Source organism: Malaclemys terrapin, chromosome 4 (assembly GCF_027887155.1).
Source record: "Malaclemys terrapin pileata isolate rMalTer1 chromosome 4, rMalTer1.hap1, whole genome shotgun sequence".
NCBI classification, from domain to species: Eukaryota; Metazoa; Chordata; order Testudines; family Emydidae; genus Malaclemys; species Malaclemys terrapin.
In genome coordinates, this window is record NC_071508.1 from 109,114,623 (window position 1) to 109,133,256 (window position 18,634).

General features: G+C 40.6%; 1 protein-coding gene across 3 annotated transcripts in view; it reads left to right on the forward strand.

Annotated features, from left to right (window-relative positions):
- Window positions 1-18,634, forward strand: part of TTC6 (tetratricopeptide repeat domain 6) — a 152,359-nt gene that overhangs the window by 55,525 nt on the left and 78,200 nt on the right. For all 3 annotated transcript variants that reach the window (XM_054028288.1, XM_054028287.1, XM_054028289.1), the window contains exons 7-10: window positions 2,047-2,206; window positions 5,188-5,292; window positions 12,339-12,443; window positions 14,037-14,099. In XM_054028288.1, the coding sequence (XP_053884263.1) occupies window positions 2,047-2,206; window positions 5,188-5,292; window positions 12,339-12,443; window positions 14,037-14,099 (433 nt within the window). The remainder of the gene's footprint in view (window positions 1-2,046; window positions 2,207-5,187; window positions 5,293-12,338; window positions 12,444-14,036; window positions 14,100-18,634) is intronic.

Below are 18,634 nucleotides of genomic sequence, written 5' to 3' on the forward strand. Positions count from 1 at the left end.
CTCTTTTCTCTAACCCATTGTTACCAGATTCCTAAACAGTTTGATCAGATTGTTTGGCAACCGCCTGCTTTGACCACTGGTTGCAGGAAGATCAGCCCATTGCAGCTAGCTGGTGGGGGCTTGGAACCAGGATGGACTGGCAGCCCCCCTATCGGCTTCCCGCTCCCCTAAGTTCCCTGTGTGGCAGCTGCCTAGCAGGCTATCAATTGCTGGCAGTTCAGCTGTCCCTTCCTGCACTGCCGTGTGCTGCTCCTGCCCTCTGCCTTGGAGCTGCTCCTGGGAGCCTCCTGCTTGCTGTGCAAGGGGGGAAAGATGGGGGGTAATGTCAGGGTGTTCCCCTACCCCCTGCTACTGCACCCCACTTACCCCATTTCCAAAGAGCAGGGGAGACACACAACAGGGCTCAGGACAGTGGGAGCTTGCTGGCAGGAGCTGCTGTCTCAACTTGCTGATCTGTTTAAAAAGGCAGTGTATTTAGAGTGGGGTCAGCATACTTAAAGGGGCAATGAGTATCTCTCTCTCTGTCACACAATGTGTGTCTCTGTCTGCCATGCTGTCTCCCCTCCCTCCATTTGTGCTGCCTTGTAGAGTGTGAAGCTACATTAACAACAATGTGTTAACCCTTGAGGTCTCAGCCAATTCCTAGTTCATCATTTAGCAGTAAGGCATTTCCTGGGAAATATCCCACCCTCTGACTTCACCACCTCAACCAAGCTTCACAATCATCATCGCTGATTAAATTGTTTGTTTAAAACTTATACTGGGTGTGTGTGTGTGTGTGTATATATATATACACACACACACACACACACACACACACACACCCAGTATAAGTTTATATATATATATATATATAGTATAGTCTTTTGTCATGTGAAAAAAATTTCCCTGGAACCTAACCCTCCCCCCCACATTTACATTAATACTTATAGGGAAATTGGATTCGCTTAACATAGTTTCACTTAAAGTCGCATTTTTCAGAAACATAACTACAACGTTAAGCAAGGAGTTACTGTAGTCTTTAATTTTCATGCTAACCAGGCAGTCTTTTTTTTGCCTACATTCTTCCTGATATCCCATGTGCATAAAGATGAGGAAAGACTTCATTTATTCGATGTGAGAAGGGCTTTAGCTTTTTATCTGGAGAGTACTTTAGTTCTTTAGAATCTCCACGCAGCTGTTTATTATGGTTATGGACAGGGTTAAGTTTTCACTTAGAGAATCTCATCCTGGATCTCTTTGTGCATTTGTTTATGCTACCAGTTGCTAGAATATTGATGCATTTAACTAAAGCACAGGCAACTCCAGTGGCTTTCTTGGCACAAGTACTGATCATAGCTATTTGTAAATCAGAAACTTGGTAATCAGTTTACACTTTCGCTTCTATTATGCCATTTCCCATCAGTCCGGAGACAATACCAATTTTGGACAGGTTGTCCTTCAATCACTATTCAGGTAGACTCCGAGCTCACCTCCATGTTTGTCTGCTTGTGAGTCACCTATAGTGGAATGGACATGTGCAAGCACTCAAAGAAGAAAAAACTGTTACCTACCTTTCTGTAACTGTTGTTCTTTGAGTTGTTTTGCACATGTCCATTCCATGACCTGCCCTCCTTCCCCTCTCTATTAGAATCACCTGGTATGAAGGAACTGTGGGGGGTTAGGGGCAGCTCCATTCTCTTATACCAGCACGCAGTAGTGTATGCAACAGAGGGAGTTCAAGATGCTCCAACGGATACCACTGAGGAAAAAAGTTCTCCGACAACTGTGCATACAGTGCGCACACACCTACAGTGGAATTGACATGTGCAACACATCTTGAAGAACACCAGTTACCCAAAGGCAGGTAACCATTTTATTCTTGACTTCTCCCCTTCTAAGGAAATGACTTGAGTAATTTTATTTTATTTTATTTATTCCTTCACCTTTGGTTTAATCATAAGGAAAATTAATTTAAAATTTGAATTAACTAACATTACATTATTTTTCTTAATATTTCAAGTAACTGACATTTGAGTAGTTCATTCATGTTTTATTCCACTTTAGAATTTGTTGTTATGGAGTTCCTGTTTCAGAACTATACCAGGATAATCAGAAAGATGGAATTAATGTTTTGCCTCCTCATACATCAAAAAGTCTAACAGAATGGCAAAAAGTAGCTGCCTATTATGTTGAAAAGCCACGACTGGAACTGTTAGGAGAGAAAGTAAGAACTAATTTTGATAAAAATGTACACTGTTTGTGCAGTTTTACAAATAATTACACAGGGTCTGAAAACAAATTCCTAAATTATTTTGTTAGTGTGTGTCATTCAGGAATTAAATGACACACACTAATGCCACATTTTATATGTCATTTATATGTTGTAATATGCAGTCTTTTATATGCTGTAATAAATCACCCTCATCCCCAGTTCTTTATGTGAAATATTATTACATGGGAACATAGGAATTTCCCTACTTGATCAGATGTGGTCCTAGCATTCTGTTGCAGTCAGTGGCTAGTACCAGATGCTTCATAGGAAGGGGCAAGAATCCTTGGAATAGCTGATTTTGGGATAACCTTTCCCCAAAGAGGCTTCCTCTTAACCCCCAATAATTAGAGGTTGGTTTGTGCTCTGAAGTGTGAGGACTTGTATCCCATCGAACACTTAATTTAAAAAATATAATATCCTAGTATAACTCTGGATATTATTGTTCTCCATACATTTTTCTAAACCTTTTTTGAATCCTCCTAAGTTGTTGGCCTCAATTATATCATGAGGCAATGAATGCCACATGCTATTTGTGCATTTTGCTAAAAAGTATTCCTTATATCTGTTTTAAATTTGCCAACTTTTTATTTAAAGGGAAACTCCACTGGTTTTGGTTGCACTGAACAATAAATATTTAAGATGATAAGAAATATTTGTGGCCATAGATAAACCAAAATGTTTGCTTTAAAGTAGGGCGGTCAAGCGATTAAAAATATCAATCTCGATTAATCACGCGATTAAAAATATTAATCTCAATTAATTGCACTGTTAAACAATAATAGAATACCATTTGTTTAAATATTTTCGGATGTTTTCTACATTTACAAATATATTGATTTCAGTTACAACACAGAATACAAGGTGTACAGTGCTCACTTTATATTTATTTGTGATTACAGATATTTGCACTGTAAAAAAACAAAAGAAATAGTATATTTCAATTAACCTAATACAAGTACTTTAGTGCAATATCTTTATCATGAAAGTTGAACTTACAAATGTAGAATTATGTAGTCAAAAATAAAACAACGTAAAACTTTAGAGCCTACACGTCCACCCAGTCCTACTTCAGCCAATGGCTGAAGTTTGGTTACACTTGCAGGAGATAATGCCGACCGCTTCTTGTTTACAATGTCACCTGAAAGTGAGAACAGGGATTCGCATGGCACTGTTGTAACCGGCGTTGCAAGATACTTACGTGCCAGATGCATTAAAAATTCATATGTCCCTTCATGCTTCAACCACCATTCCAGAGGATGTGTCCATGCTGATGATGGGTTCTGCTCGATAACGATCTAAAGCAGAGCAGACCAATGCATGTTCATTTTCATCATCTAAGTCAGATGCCACCAGCAGAAGGTTGATTTTCATGTTTGGTGGTTCTGGTTCTGTAGTTTTCGCATCGGAGTGTTGCTCTTTTAAGAATTCTGAAAGCATGCTCCAGATCTCGTACCTCTCAGATTTTGGAAGGCACTTCAGATTCTTAAACCTTGAGTGGAGTGCTGTAGCTATTTTTAGAAATCTCACATTGATTCCTTCTTTGTGTTTTGTCAAATCTGCAGTAAAAGTATTCTTAAAATGAACATATGCTGGGTCATCATCCGAGACTGCTATAACATGAAATATATGGCCGAATGTGGGTAAAACAGAACAGGAGACATACAATTCTCCCCCAAGGACTTCAGTCACAAATTTAATTAACGCACTATTTTTTTAACGAGCCTCATCAGCATGGAAGCATGTCCCCAGAATGGTGGTTGAAGCGTGAAGGGGCATACGAATATTTAGCATATCTGTCACGTAAATACCTTGCAACGCCGGCTTCAAAAGTGCCATGCAAACGCCTGTTCTGACTTTCAGGTAATGTAAATAAAAAGCAGGCAGCAGTATCTCCCGTAAATGTAAACAAACTTGTTTGTCTTAGTAATTGGCTGAACAAGAAGTAGGGCTAAGTGGATGTATAGTGTCTAAAGTTTTACATTGTTTTGGTTTTGAGTGCAGTTATGTAACAAAAAAAATCTACATTTGTAAGTTACACTTTCGTGGTAGAGATTGCACTACAGTACTTGTATGAGGTGAATTGAAAAATACTGTTTCTTTTGTTTATCATTTTTACAGTGCAAATATTAGTAATAAAAAATAATATAAAGTGAGCACAGTACACTTCGTATTCTGTGTTGTAATAGAAATCAATATATTTGAAAATGTAGAAAAACATCCAAAATATTTAATACATTTCAATTGGTATTCTATTGTTTAACAGTGCAATTAATTGCGATTAATTTTTTTAATCACAGTTAATCTTTTTGAGTTAATTGTGTGAGTTAACTACGATTAATTGACAGCCCTACTCTAAAGTTTTATAAAGCTAAGTTTTTAAGTACATTGATCATGTCTGAGCCAAATGCTGGGGAACCTGCCATCTTCTGAAAATGATATCATTTGTAATATTGGCAGTGTGTGAGCCACAAGAATCTGTTAGTTGGTTTTTTATCTACTTTATTATATTGATTTAGCAATAAGAAGGAAAACTTTTAATATTTACAATTGAAAATATTTGTTTTGAGTATTAGGGTTTCTTTTAATTGTTAAATGATTAGTAAAACAGGTTAGAAACTTGTAGTTCCTTCATGTTTCTAGTGCCAAAAATGGCCTCACTTTTCTGCATGATAGCCAACGCCAGCATTAGGTTGAGAAATGCCAATTAACAATGAATTAAAAATTTAGAGAGATACACTGAATAGTTTATTTTGTCGTAGAAGTGTGTCTCATCTCTTGAAATTTCATTATTCTGGTTGCAGCTTTCCTCAAAAGCATATTCAGTGGACTTTGGCATTTTGTCACCAAACAGTTATATTCAGATCATAATAATATAAAGACATTTAATGTTTGGCTTGGTTTTAGTAGCTAACCGCAGTTTGTTGGTTTTGAAGGTTTCTGTTCATCCGGGAACTCTAAAAATGTTTTGGGCTCCAGCTCCACCAAAATTTTCTGCTCCACTATCTTTCATGAAGGAAACCTTATTTCCTACGTATGAGGTAAATATTTTAAAAGTTTTCTGTGTATTGCTACCTTTTGAAGATACATACCACTATTACTGTAGTTATTTATACAATTATTTTTATTAGAGTTTCTGTATTAATATCTATAGATTATAATATGTATGATCTGTTGTATATATTGCATAATTTGCTGTGGTTTTAAGTTCAGTTTCTGGAATAATAGAATTTCCAGTAGTAATTATGCTACATGTTATAGTGGCCACATTTGATATCGTATAGTGTTTATTTTAATTACATAGTAATAAATACTACTTTTCCCCCTTAATGCTTTTATATTCTAGCACGTTGTTTTTAAATGTGTGTTCTTTCTTTTAGAAAAACTTATAAAGCTACTTTACATGAAGTCTCTTGTATGGTATCCTATCACTGGTTCCTATTAAAATGTGATAACCCCTCCTCCCAACCTCCCAGCATTTTAGACAGAGAAAACAATTTTAGAAAATGTCAGTGTGTTTTTAAACTTTGTAATGTTGTGCAATAAAATCTTCGTAATGCAAACATGTTTGGCAGCTGACATGCCATCCAAGCTAATGGACATATCTAGTGCCTGGTGCTGGCATTCAAAGTCCTTACTCTGTGCTGGGGCCAGTGGCTATAGAGAAGCCAGCAATCCATATAAAATACTCCAGTGCAAGAGATGCAGTAAAAAGAGACATTCTTTCTTATGCATAGGGGAGTCTACAGCAGGAACAGACCTGGCATAGTTAGCTCCAATGCCACTCTCTCTCAGTCTCATCATGAGGGGGTACAGCCAGAGTGAGCTGTGCTCTGGCTATCAGTAACTGTTACCATTGCCTGCTGGCATAAATTACCGAGTCCATGGAGGAGCTGTTTAGAGAATCAGGGAGCACTAGTCAATTCGGCGGTAGCCTAACTCGCTGTCACACCAAATAGATTTTGACCATAACAGACAGATTCATAGATTCATAGATTATAGGACTGGAAGGGACCTCGAGAGGTCATCGAGTCCAGTCCCCTGCCCGCATGGCAGGACCAAATACTGTCTAGACCATCCCTGATAGACATTTATCTAACCTACTCTTAAATATCTCCAGAGACGGAGATTCCACAACCTCCCTAGGCAATTTGTTCCAGTGTTTAACCACCCTGACAGTTAGGAACTTTTTCCTAATGTCCAACCTAGACCTCCCTTGCTGCAGTTTAAACCCATTGTTTCTGGTTCTATCCTTAGAGGCTAAGGTGAACAAGTTCTCTCCCTCCTCCTTATGACACCCTTTTAGATACCTGAAAACTGCTATCATGTCCCCTCTCAGTCTTCTCTTTTCCAAACTAAACAAACCCAATTCTTTCAGCCTTCCTTCATAGGTCATGTTCTCAAGACCTTTAATCATTCTTGTTGCTCTTCTCTGGACCCTTTCCAATTTCTCCACATCTTTTTTAAAATGCGGCGCCCAGAACTGGACACAATACTCCAGCTGAGGCCTAACCAGAGCAGAGTAGAGCGGAAGAATGACTTCTCGTGTCTTGCTCACAACATACCTGTTAATACATCCCAGAATCATGTTTGCTTTTTTTGCAACAGCATCACACTGTTGACTCATATTTAGCTTGTGGTCCACTATAACCCCTAGATCCCTTTCTGCCGTACTCCTTCCCAGACAGTCTTTTCCCATTCTGTATGTGTGAAATTGATTTTTCCTTCCTAAGTGGAGCACTTTGCATTTGTCTTTGTTAAACTTCATCCTGTTTAACTCAGACCATTTCTCCAATTTGTCCAGATCATTTTGAATTATGACCCTGTCCTCCAAAGTAGTTGCAATCCCTCTCAGTTTGGTATCATCCGCAAACTTAATAAGCGTACTTTCTATGCCAATATCTAAGTCGTTGATGAAGATATTGAACAGAGCCGGTCCCAAAACAGACCCCTGCGGTACCCCACTCGTTACACCTTTCCAGCAGGATTGGGAACCATTAATAACAACTCTCTGAGTACGGTTATCCAGCCAGTTATGCACCCACCTTATAGTAGCCCCATCTAAATTGTATTTGCCTAGTTTATCGATAAGAATATCATGCGAGACCGTATCAAATGCCTTACTAAAGTCTAGTTATACCACATCCACCGCTTCACCCTTATCCACAAGGCTCGTTATCCTATCAAAGAAAGCTATCAGATTGGTTTGACATGATTTGTTCTTCACAAATCCATGCTGGCTGTTCCCTATCACCTTACCACCTTCCAAGTGTTTGCAGATGATTTCCTTAATTACTTGCTCCATTATCTTCCCTGGCACAGAAGTTAAACTAACTGGTCTGTAGTTTCCTGGGTTGTTTTTATTTCCCTTTTTATAGATGGGCACTATATTTGCCCTTTTCCAGTCTTCTGGAATCTCTCCCGTCTCCCATGACTTTCCAAAGATAATAGCTAGAGGCTCAGATACCTCCTCTATTAGCTCCTTGAGTATTCTAGGATGCATTTCATCAGGCCCGGGTGACTTGCAGGCATCTAACTTTTCTAAGTGATTTTTAACTTGTTCTTTTTTTATTTTATCTGCTAAACCTACCCCCTTCCCATTAGTATTCACTATGTTAGGCATTCCTTCAGACTTCTCGGTGAAGACCGAAACAAAGAAGTCATTAAGCATCTCTGCCATTTCCAAGTTTCCTGTTACTGTTTCTCCCTCTTCACTAAGCAGTGGGCCTACCCTGTCTTTGGTCTTCCTCTTGCTTCTAATGTATTGATAAAAAGTCTTCTTGTTTCCTTTTATTCCTGTAGCTAGTTTGAGCTCATTTTGTGCCTTTGCCTTTCTAATCTTGCCCCTGCATTCCTGTGTTGTTTGCCTATATTCATCCTTTGTAATCTGTCCTAGTTTCCATTTTTTATATGACTCCTTTTTATTTTTTAGATCATGCAAGATCTCGTGGTTAAGCCAAGGTGGTCTTTTGCCACATTTTCTATCTTTCCTAACCAGCGGAATAGCTTGCTTTTGGGCCCTTAATAGTGTCCCTTTGAAAAACTGCCAACTCTCCTCAGTTGTTTTTCCCCTCAGTCTTGATTCCCATGGGACCTTACCTATCAGCTCTCTGAGCTTCCCAAAATCTGCCTTCCTGAAATCCATTGTCTCTATTTTGCTGTTCTCCCTTCTACCCTTCCTTAGAATTGCAAACTCTATGATTTCATGATCACTTTCACCCAGGCTGCATTCTACTTTCACATTCTCAACGAGTTCCTCTCTATTTGTTAAAATCAAGTCTAGAACAGCTTCCCCCCTAGTAGCTTTTTCAACCTTCTGAAATAAAAAGTTGTCTCCAATGCAGTCCAAGAATTTGTTGGATAGCCTGTGCCCCGCTGTGTTATTTTCCCAACATATATCCGGATAGTTGAAGTCCCCCATCACCACCAAATCTTGGGCTTTGGATGATTTTGTTAGTTGCTTGAAAAAAGCCTCATCCACCTCTTCCACCTGGTTAGGTGGCCTGTAGTAGACTCCTAGCATGACATCTCCCTTGTTTTTTGCCCCTTTTAGCCTAACCCAGAGACTCTCAACACTTCCGTCTCCTATGTCCATCTCTACCTCAGTCCAAGTGTGTACATTTTTAATATATAAGGCAACACCTCCTCCCTTTTTCCCCTGTCTATCCTTCCTGAGCAAGCTGTACCCATCCACACCAACATTCCAATCATGTGTATTATCCCACCAAGTTTCAGTGATGCCAACAATGTCATAGTTGTATTTATTCATTAGCACTTCCAGTTCTTCCTGCTTATTCCCCATACTTCTCGCATTTGTATATAGGCATCTAAGATACTGGTTTGATCTTTCCTCCCAGTTTTGTCCTGACTCTCCTTTCTCTCTGCCAATATAGCCCACACTCCCTCTTGTTTCCGACCCTCTCCCCAGTCTCCATGTTCCCCACTTACCTGTGGGCTTTGCTCACCTGTCCCCGTCGAACCTAGTTTAAAGCCCTCCTCACTAGGTTAGCCAGTCTGTGCCCGAATAGGGTCTTTCCTCTCCTCGAAAGGTGAACGCCATCTCTGCCTAGCAGTCCTTCCTCGAATAGCATCCCGTGGTCTAGGAAGCCAAAGCCCTCCTGGCGACACCATCTTCGCAGCCAGACATTCACCTCCATGATGCATCTGTCTCTGCCCGGGCCCCTACCTTTGACAGGAAGAATTGAAGAGAATACCACCTGTGCTCCAAACTCCTTCACCCGTACTCCCAGAGCCCTGTAGTCACTCTTGATCCGCTCAGTGTCACACCGCGCAGTATCATTTGTGCCCACATGGATGAGTAGCATGGGGTAGTAGTCAGAGGGCTGGATAATCCTCGACAATGCCTCCGTAACGTCTCAGATACGGGCCCCCGGCAGGCAGCATACCTCCCGAGATGAAATGTCAGGGCGACAGATGGGCGCCTCCGTCCCCCTCAGCAGAGAGTCTCCGACCACCACTACCCTACGTTTCCTATTCGCAGTGGTGGCAGCAGACTTTCCAGCCTTAGGGGTACGAGGCTTCTCCTCCTTTACTGTAGGGAGTGATTCCTTCTTTCCTGTATCAAGAAGAGCATAACGGTTACCTATAACCATGGCCGGAGGGTTCGGAGCAAGGGTGGAGCACTGCCTGCTGCCAGAAGTAACCAGCTGCCAGTGTCCACCCTGAGCCATCTCCTCCTCCACCAGTGGTGTATCAGCAGTCCTGTGTACTGGGACAGCTACCTCAGCTGTCTCCACATGGACACTGTCGAGGAATTGCTCGTGGATTCGGATGCTCCTCAACCTAGCCACCTCCTTCTGTAGCTCTCCCACCTGCTGCCTGAGAGATTCCACCAGCAGGCACCTCTCACATTGGATGGTCCCCGCAGCCTGGATATCAGTAAGTGGAAATTGCAAGTTACAGTCTTTGCAAAACCACACCAGGATCTGGGTAGAGGCATCCATGCTCAGGCGCTCTGTCTGGCTACAGGCACAGGTGGAGGAGACAGTAGCAGTGCTGGCACAGGTGTTGCGGGTCTTCCTAACCATCATAAACCTCCCTCTGTCAAACTCCCGTCTGCAGCCCCCTGTCAGCAGAGGCTTCTAGCTTTCAAACCTTCCTTTGAAGCTCACAGCTTCCAACTGCCAGCCACAGCACACGGTCCCCAAAAGGGTGCTGTATTGCTCCTCCTTCACCTGGAGAACTCCCTTGCGAAACTCCCTGTTAGCAGCCCCTGTTAGCAGCTCCCTGTTAGCAGCCCCTGTTCGCAGATGTGTCTGCGCATCTTAAATGTGAATTGAATAGTTATTCTATAAGAACTTTAGTAGGGCTGTCGATTAATCACAGTTAACTCATGTAATTAACTAAAAAAAGTAATCGTGATTAATCACAATTTCAATTGCACTGTTAAACAACAGAATACCAATTGAAATTTATTAAATATTTTGGAATGTTTTTCTATATTTTCAAATATATTGATTTCAATTACAACATAGAATACAAAGGGTACAGTGCTCACTTTATATTATTTATTACAAATAGTTGCACTGTAAAAATGATAAACAAAAGAAATAATATTTTTCAATTCACTTCATATAAGTACTGTAGTGCAATCTCTTTATCATGAAAGTGCAACTTACAAATGTAGATTTTTTTTGTTACATAACTGCACTCAAAACCAAAACAATGTAAAACTTTAGAGCCTACATGTCCACTCAGTCCTTCTTTTTGTTCAGCCAATCACTCAGACAAACAAGTTTGTTTACATTTTCAGGTGATAATGCTGCCCACTTATTATTTACAATATCACCTGAAAGTGAGAAGAGGCATTCACATGGAACTTTTGAAGCCGGTATTGCAAGGTATTTAAATGCCAGATATGCTAAACATTCGTATGCTCCTTCATGCTTCAGTCACCATTCCACAGGACATGCTTCCATGCTGATGATGCTCGCTAAGAAAAAAAGTGTTATTATGTGACTGAACTCTTTAGGGGATGTCTCCTGCTCTGATGTTGCATGTCTCCTGCTCTGTTTTATCCACGTTCTGCCATTTATTTCATGTTATAGCAGTCTCGGATGATGGTCATTTTAAGAACACTTTCACTGCAGATTTGACAAAACACAAAGAAGGTACCTATGTGAGATTTCTAAAGATAGCTACAGCACTCAACCCAAAGTTTAAGAATCTGAAGTGTCTTCCAAAATCTGAGAGGGAGGAGGTGTGGAACATGCTTTCAGAAGAGTTAAAAGCGCAACACTCTGATGTGGAAACTACAGAACACACACCACCAAAAAAGAAAATCAACCTTCTGCAGGTGGCAACTGACTCAGATAATGAAAATGAACATTCATTGGTCCACACCACTTTGGATCATTGTCAAGCAGAACCCTTCATTGGCATGGGCACATGGCCTCTGGAATGGTGGTTGAAGCATGAAGGGACATATGAATCTTTAATGCATCTGGCACATAAATATCTTGTGATGCTGGCTACAACAGTGCCATACGAACACCTGTTCTTTCAGGTGACATTGTAAACAAGAAGCGGGCAGCATTACCGCCTGCAAATGTAAACAAACTTGTTTGTCTGAGTGATTGGCTGAAGAAGAAGTAGGACTGAGTGGACTTGAAGGCTCTAAAGTTTTACATTGTTTTATTTTTGAGTGAAGTTATTTTTTTGTACATAATTCTACATTTGTAATTTCAACTTTCACAATAAAGATATTGCACTAAAGTACTTGCATTAGGTGAATTGAAAAAAACTATTTATTTTGGTTTTTTACAGTGCAAATTTTTGTAATAAAAATAATATAAAGTGAGCACTGTACACATTGTATTCTGTGTTGTAACTGAAATACATATGTTTTAAAATGTAGAAAATATCCAAAAATATTTAAATAAATTGTATTCTATTATTGTTCAACAGTGTAATTAATCACAATTTATTTTCTTAATTGCTTGACAGCCCTAAACTTTAGATTAGCTATAGTATGTTCTTTAGTAATTGGCATATTGCTATATTTACTGTAGCTGACTAAAATTTTAATAGTAATGTAAAATTAATATTAAATATGTTAATATTACAGAGCAATGTTATTGAGGGTGTTGTAACTGAAGACTTTTCTGCTGACCTTCAAGATGAAGAAGACTCAGAGTCTGAGGATGATCTTGACATCTACAGTTATATGGTGGTATGTATGTATCTCAATAAAATAGCTTTCAATTTAAATTATTCCCAATTGCTTCCTTTTCAAAAGTTAAGGGCTTACCAAAAACATTTTTAATCTTTGGATAAATTTGTTATACTCAAAGATACTTTGTGTCAGTTAACTGTTTCCCTGTCTTTCCCTCTTCTGGTCCCAGCCAGGAACTGCCCTGCTCAACCCCTGCAGCTCCTTTTATCTGAGGCTGCTGTGCTCTGATTGGCTTCTTCCGCAGCCTTTAGAGGCAGGCCTGGAGGACAAACCTTCACTGCTCCTTTCTTGGGGCAAGATGTGGTAGGACTGAGAGGCCTCCAGCAGGGAGCCTCAAAGGACCTGGTTCACCCTTTCACACTATTATAAAAGTATTATATGATACTGTAGGACTCTCTGTAATGCAATTAACAGTTGTTTTGGAAAGAAGTTTAACTGAAAGGAGTTTAACTTCCAAGGTTTGTCTTCACTAGAAAAGTAGGTTGTGTTAGAACACAATTTTGAGTCATGTTAACTAACATGCTGTTAAGCATGGCTTTGCAGTCAAGGATCTCTGTGTTTAACATTGTGTCAGCTGATTGTGGGTAAACTACTGGAACTATATATTTAACCACGACAAGCTGACACAATGTTAAACATGCCTTGTCCCTGTCTTTACTGTCTACTGCAAAGCAGCATTTAACATCAGGTTAACTAATACAACTCCTCAAAGGCATGTTCTAACTTAATTTAATTTTCAAGTAAAGAATAGCCCTTTAATGACATCACTGCACATTCTGGCCTTACCAGGAGCCCAGCAGTCATACATACTGCTTCTGGGACAATTGCATTAGCTCATTGGAACACACCTACTGAAAAGGAGTATATATCTCAGCTTCATCCAACTCATGCTCACGTGCAAAACTGTGATGGCAATCTCAGCAGAATTAAGGCAGAATAACTTTCCAAAAGAATGGACTATGTGATAGTCAAATGTGCTAATCTGTAAATATAAAACATATGAGGTCACTATTAAGTTTTTGCATTAGATTATGAATTGGATGGAGTTGCTTTTTTATACCTGTTGGAGATGAAGTGAATACCCTATAGAATATTGGTGTGTGTCATTGACCACATTGTAGGTAATGTGAAGGTAGGAATGAATGTTAGAGACTTTACCTTTAGCTTCTTATTTACATGCTTTCAAGATTTAAGAGAAGTGAGTGTGTCCTCATGCAACCTAAGCTGTCAAACTAACTAAATTTTTGTTTTTGGTAATATTTTATGATATGTATTTAATAACATAACTAGAGCTATATTAAGCTTCATATCTAACAGAAAAACCAAGATTTGATAATAAGAAATATGTGTAACACAGCCACTTAACGTTTTCCTGCTTTTGTTTTAATTTTAACTTTGTAATCCTAGCATTGTGTTAACATAGTTTTTGCATGAATTCAGAGCATAAAACCAGCTCTAAAACAGAAAATTTGTCAGGAAGAACTATCATTCTTATTGAAAATTGTGTAATTAAGAACAAAGTAAATTAAGACTCCACTTTTACTAGCCATGGACTATGATAGACCTATTTTCATTTTGTTTTATTTGTAGGCAAAAAGCACACTAAGAAGATGCCATTCCTGCCCAGATTTTTATGCCACTGAAAAACTAAAGGTACTGTAATTTAGTCACTTTTATTTATTTTTTCCTCTAGATTTTATAGACCAACTTTTATCCTTTTGGTGCTTGATTGTTTCAATCTGCAGTAAATTTTAAGAAAGAATACTTCCAGCATAATAATACTATATAAGAAATATTTAAAGTTAACTGCTTTTCCAATATCAGAGGGATAGCCGTGCTAGTCTGAATCTGTAAAAAGCGACAAAGAGTCCTATGGCACCTTATAGACTAACAGATGTACTGGAGCATAAGTAATACGTCTTTTAGTCTATAAGGTGCCATAGGACTCTGTTGCTTTTCTAATGTTTTCCTTTCTGCTTAATTAAAAAAAATGAGATTAAATCAAAGTTCTCTTTCAAGTGGATTGCTTGGAATCTTTTAATATCAAAACAGAAAGCTGGAGGTCTGTATTGAGAGTCTCCTGTTGACTTCAGAGGGAATTGGTTAGGGCCTTTATTCATGTGAGTAGTCTTTACCTACTTAATCACATATAAATTGGACAAGATCTAAGATCACTGCTGCACTACTGCTGGACCTGGGAATTTATTTCATTTTAGAAACACAATATGTTGCTGTTTCTGAAACATTTTTTAGGGTTTCTGGTTTGCAAGAAATTTTGAAAAATTTGGTTTTGTTATTCAGAATTAAACCAAATATTGAAATGCTAAAATTCCTTGGGTATTATGAACCATGGTTCTCAAACCCAGGACTGCAGGGTTAATGATAGCAGCCACGTTTCAACCTTCCACCTAGCAGTCTGCTGACAATCGCTTACCTGGAACCATAAAGCTCATCCCCAGTGTGAGGTTTGGAACCTGAGGTTGATTGGCGGAGTCCCAGAGCTGCTGATTGGCCTGCTCCACCTTTCTCTGGACTTTCTGCCTTGTGCTTCCTGCAACTGCTCCACCTGCTTGATTTCCTGGCATCCTGACCTGGCTTGACTCCAGGCATCTGACTTGGCAATTTTTGTGGTTCCTGGCTTCCGTTTTTTCTTTAGCCTCTGACCTTCGGGTATCCTGACTCGGCCTGACTCTAGTTCCTGACTCATGATTCTGATGTCCAGTTTGTCTTCTGTCTCTGACGCCAAGGTATCCTGACCCAGCGTGACTCTGGTTCCCAACTTGTGGTTCTGATCTCCAGTTGGGCCTTTAGAGAAGAGAACTTCCCCATACCCTAGTCCCTTACTGAGACACACCCTGAGCCCTATCCAGGGACTTTTCATTCTCAGGTACCTATCCAGCTGCACATCCTGGGGGACTCACAACAGATGCCCCTCAAACAGGCCCACATCAGTTCGGGAGCAGTGGACAATTCAATGGATGCAGGTACAGCTTGGGTCCTACAGATTCCTGCTGCGCAAGGCCATGCCTGACATGAGTGAAACTCTTAATGAAATTGTCTTCAAGTCCAGTTGTCAAAGATACTCTCCCACTGGAGGCCATTATTGAGGGACACAGAGAAATAATGCAATTCAATGTGATCCATTCCCTCCATTTTTCCAGATCCTTGGCATCTCCTGGCTGAACTTCATTCACTGGCCATAGCACAAGGTCATTTTCCTGTCAGAATTTGGTGGACAGCATGGCCAGGGACCAGTGAATGTTGTATCCAAACCCAAGTAGGCTCAAGTAGGTGTAGTTGCCTGCATTGAAACACTTGCTGGGGGAATGATGGAACTTCTCTCCCAAGCGCCACAAATATGTCTTCGAGAATAACAATGCAGAAATCCTCCCTCCACATTGGGATAATTACTGAGCCCTAAATAAGATAACAATATGTAACCATTACCCACTACCCCGATCCCTGAGTTCTTGGACTATGTGGAGGCTGCCCGCATATTCACTAAACTGGATCTCCAGAGAGTTTACAGTCTCATCTGTATCTGAGAAGGGGATATATGGAATACTGCCTTTCAGACCTGCTATAGCCATTTTGAATATTTAGGTATGCCATTTGGACTGACTAGTGCCCCAGCAGTGTTCCAGCACTTCATTTACAATGTGCTACAAGACCTACTGGACCAGTTTGTGATAGTATATTTAGATAATATATTGATATTAGATGATCTGGACCAACACACCACTCATGTAGTCTCTCTAGGACTGTACAGACAACAACACAGACTCTATGCTAAACTTGACAAGTGCACATTCGATCAGACTTCTTCCGAGTTCCTGGATTTCATCCTGTCTCCAGAAGGAATCAAGATGGATACGCGCAAGGTCCAGTCTGTCTGTGACTGGTTAGCTCCCTGATGTGTGCATGACCTCTAATATTTTTCAGGCTTTGTGAACTTTTACTAGAGATTCATTTTGAATTTTTCAAAACAAGCCAAGCCCCTCACTGTCCTACTCTGGAAAAATGCTTGGTTCCATTGTTTGCTAGAGGCCCAGCATGGATTTGAACAGTTGAAGCTTGCCATCACCACTGCTCCTGTATTGGCCCTCCCAGACATGATATAAGCTTTGATTGTGGAAGCCATTTCTAGTATGGCAATCAGGGCAGTCCTCTCCCAAAGGCATGCACCTGAAAAAATACCGCACCCCATCTCCTACTGCTTGGGGAAGCTTACTCCTGCAGAGTGAAACTATAAAATCTTGGACAAGGAGCTCCTGGCAATTAAGACTGCCTTTGAAGAGTGAGGACAATACTTGGAAGGGCCTGTCTTCGGATCCAAGCGTTTACTGATCATAAGAACCTGAAGTACCTGTGCCAAGGTCCTAAACCAACAACAGCTCTGGTGGACCCTATTTTTCTCCTTGTTCAACTTTATTTTGACCTACCAGCCCGGAACTAGAAATGGCAAGGGCAATGCCTTGTCATGAGGATGTGGCTATGACTCAGGAGGGGCCCAGTCCAGAACCAGCCAATGTTCTCAAGTCCCATAATTTCCTCAATACGAGTTGCTGCCAGAACCTGCTTGCACTCATCCACTTTGCCTGTCTCTGGAATTTCACCACATCAGATAGCCATTATCAACTGAAAATGACATGACATCCAGGCGGGGATCACATTTAAAAGTGACTGCATCTGTGTTCCCCCAGGACCTGAAAGAGTGGTGGTTCTTCAACTGTGCCATGCCTCCACCCTGGCAGGACACTTTAGGGCGATATAAAACCTGACAATTAATGTCCTGTTTCTTCTGGTGGCCCTGAATGTGCCCCCCAATAGAGACCTTTATAGCTTCCTGCCAGGTGTGCGTCGACACCAAGATTCCATGCCAGAAACTGTGTGGTCTCCTCTAACCTCTGGATACCTCATCTTGGCCCTGGAAGGAAATTTCCTTAGTCTTTGTGGTGCAACTACTAGAATCCAGTGGTTTCACAACCATTCTGACAGTGATAGATTGCTTTGCTAAGAGGGCTCACTTCATTCTTTGCCTGGGTTTACCCTCTGTGGGGGAAACCACCTGACTCTGCATAAACTATGTAGTCTGCCTTCATAGTCTCTAGTATCACATCACTTCTGACTGGGGACCACAGTTTACCGCCTTCTTCTGGCATGAAGCCCTTAATTAAACAGGAGTCCATATGCACCTGTTCTTTGCCTACCATCCTCAGTCTAAGAGCCAAACAGAAAGAATCAACCAGATCCTCGAACAATACTTATGATGCCACATCAACCATTACCAGGATAACTGGTCTTCATTGTTTCCCTGTGCTGAGTACTTGTACAGTAATGCAGACCATGCATTCACAGGCCACAGCTCCTTCTTTATCAATTGTGGGTAGCACCCTTGATGTCACCATAGCTACCCATATCTTCTGCCAACTCTGCATTGGACCTAGTACAACACATCTATCACATACAAGATGAAGTGATGGGACACCTTAAAAAGGTGAAGGAGGACTACAAAAAACATGTGGACAAGTGTAGACAACAGGGGCCTGCATGATCTGTAGGACAAAAGGTATGGCTTTTTACAGAACACATCTGCATGGACAGATCCTCTCGGAAACTAGGCCACCGATTCCTTGGCTCATACTGGGTATGGCGACAAATCAACACAGTCACCTGTGAGCTCCAGCTCCCTTGATCCCTTAGAGTCCGCCCTATATTCCATGTATTGCTTCTAAAACCATACACTCCATAGAACCTAATCATTGCTCCCACCAGTGAAAGTACAGGTCTGGAGGAATACATTGTTCATTAAGATCTCAACTCTAAGATCTAAGTAGACCAGTGAATTGAAGTTAATAATGTAAAATCTTATGGCAAAACAGACTTTTATTGTTGCAAATTATACTTGATTTATAATTATTCAGTTGAAACACCAGCATGAAACAGCTGGTCTGTATCCCTGGATGTAATCAGCTTGTGTTTTTTCTGTTTACACAAAGTATAGCAGTATACAGTTCCCCTTACACTTTGACTCTGATTCCCTGTAGCACAAATTGCAATCCCTGCAACCTCAAGGTGGGGAGACTTTGTCTGGACTGGTGGGGAAGAAAGGGTAGTAGCTCCTTTAGGGGTACCCCCCTCCAGATTTGGGTTGGGGGGAAGAAGACATCACCTCAGATGGTGGGCAG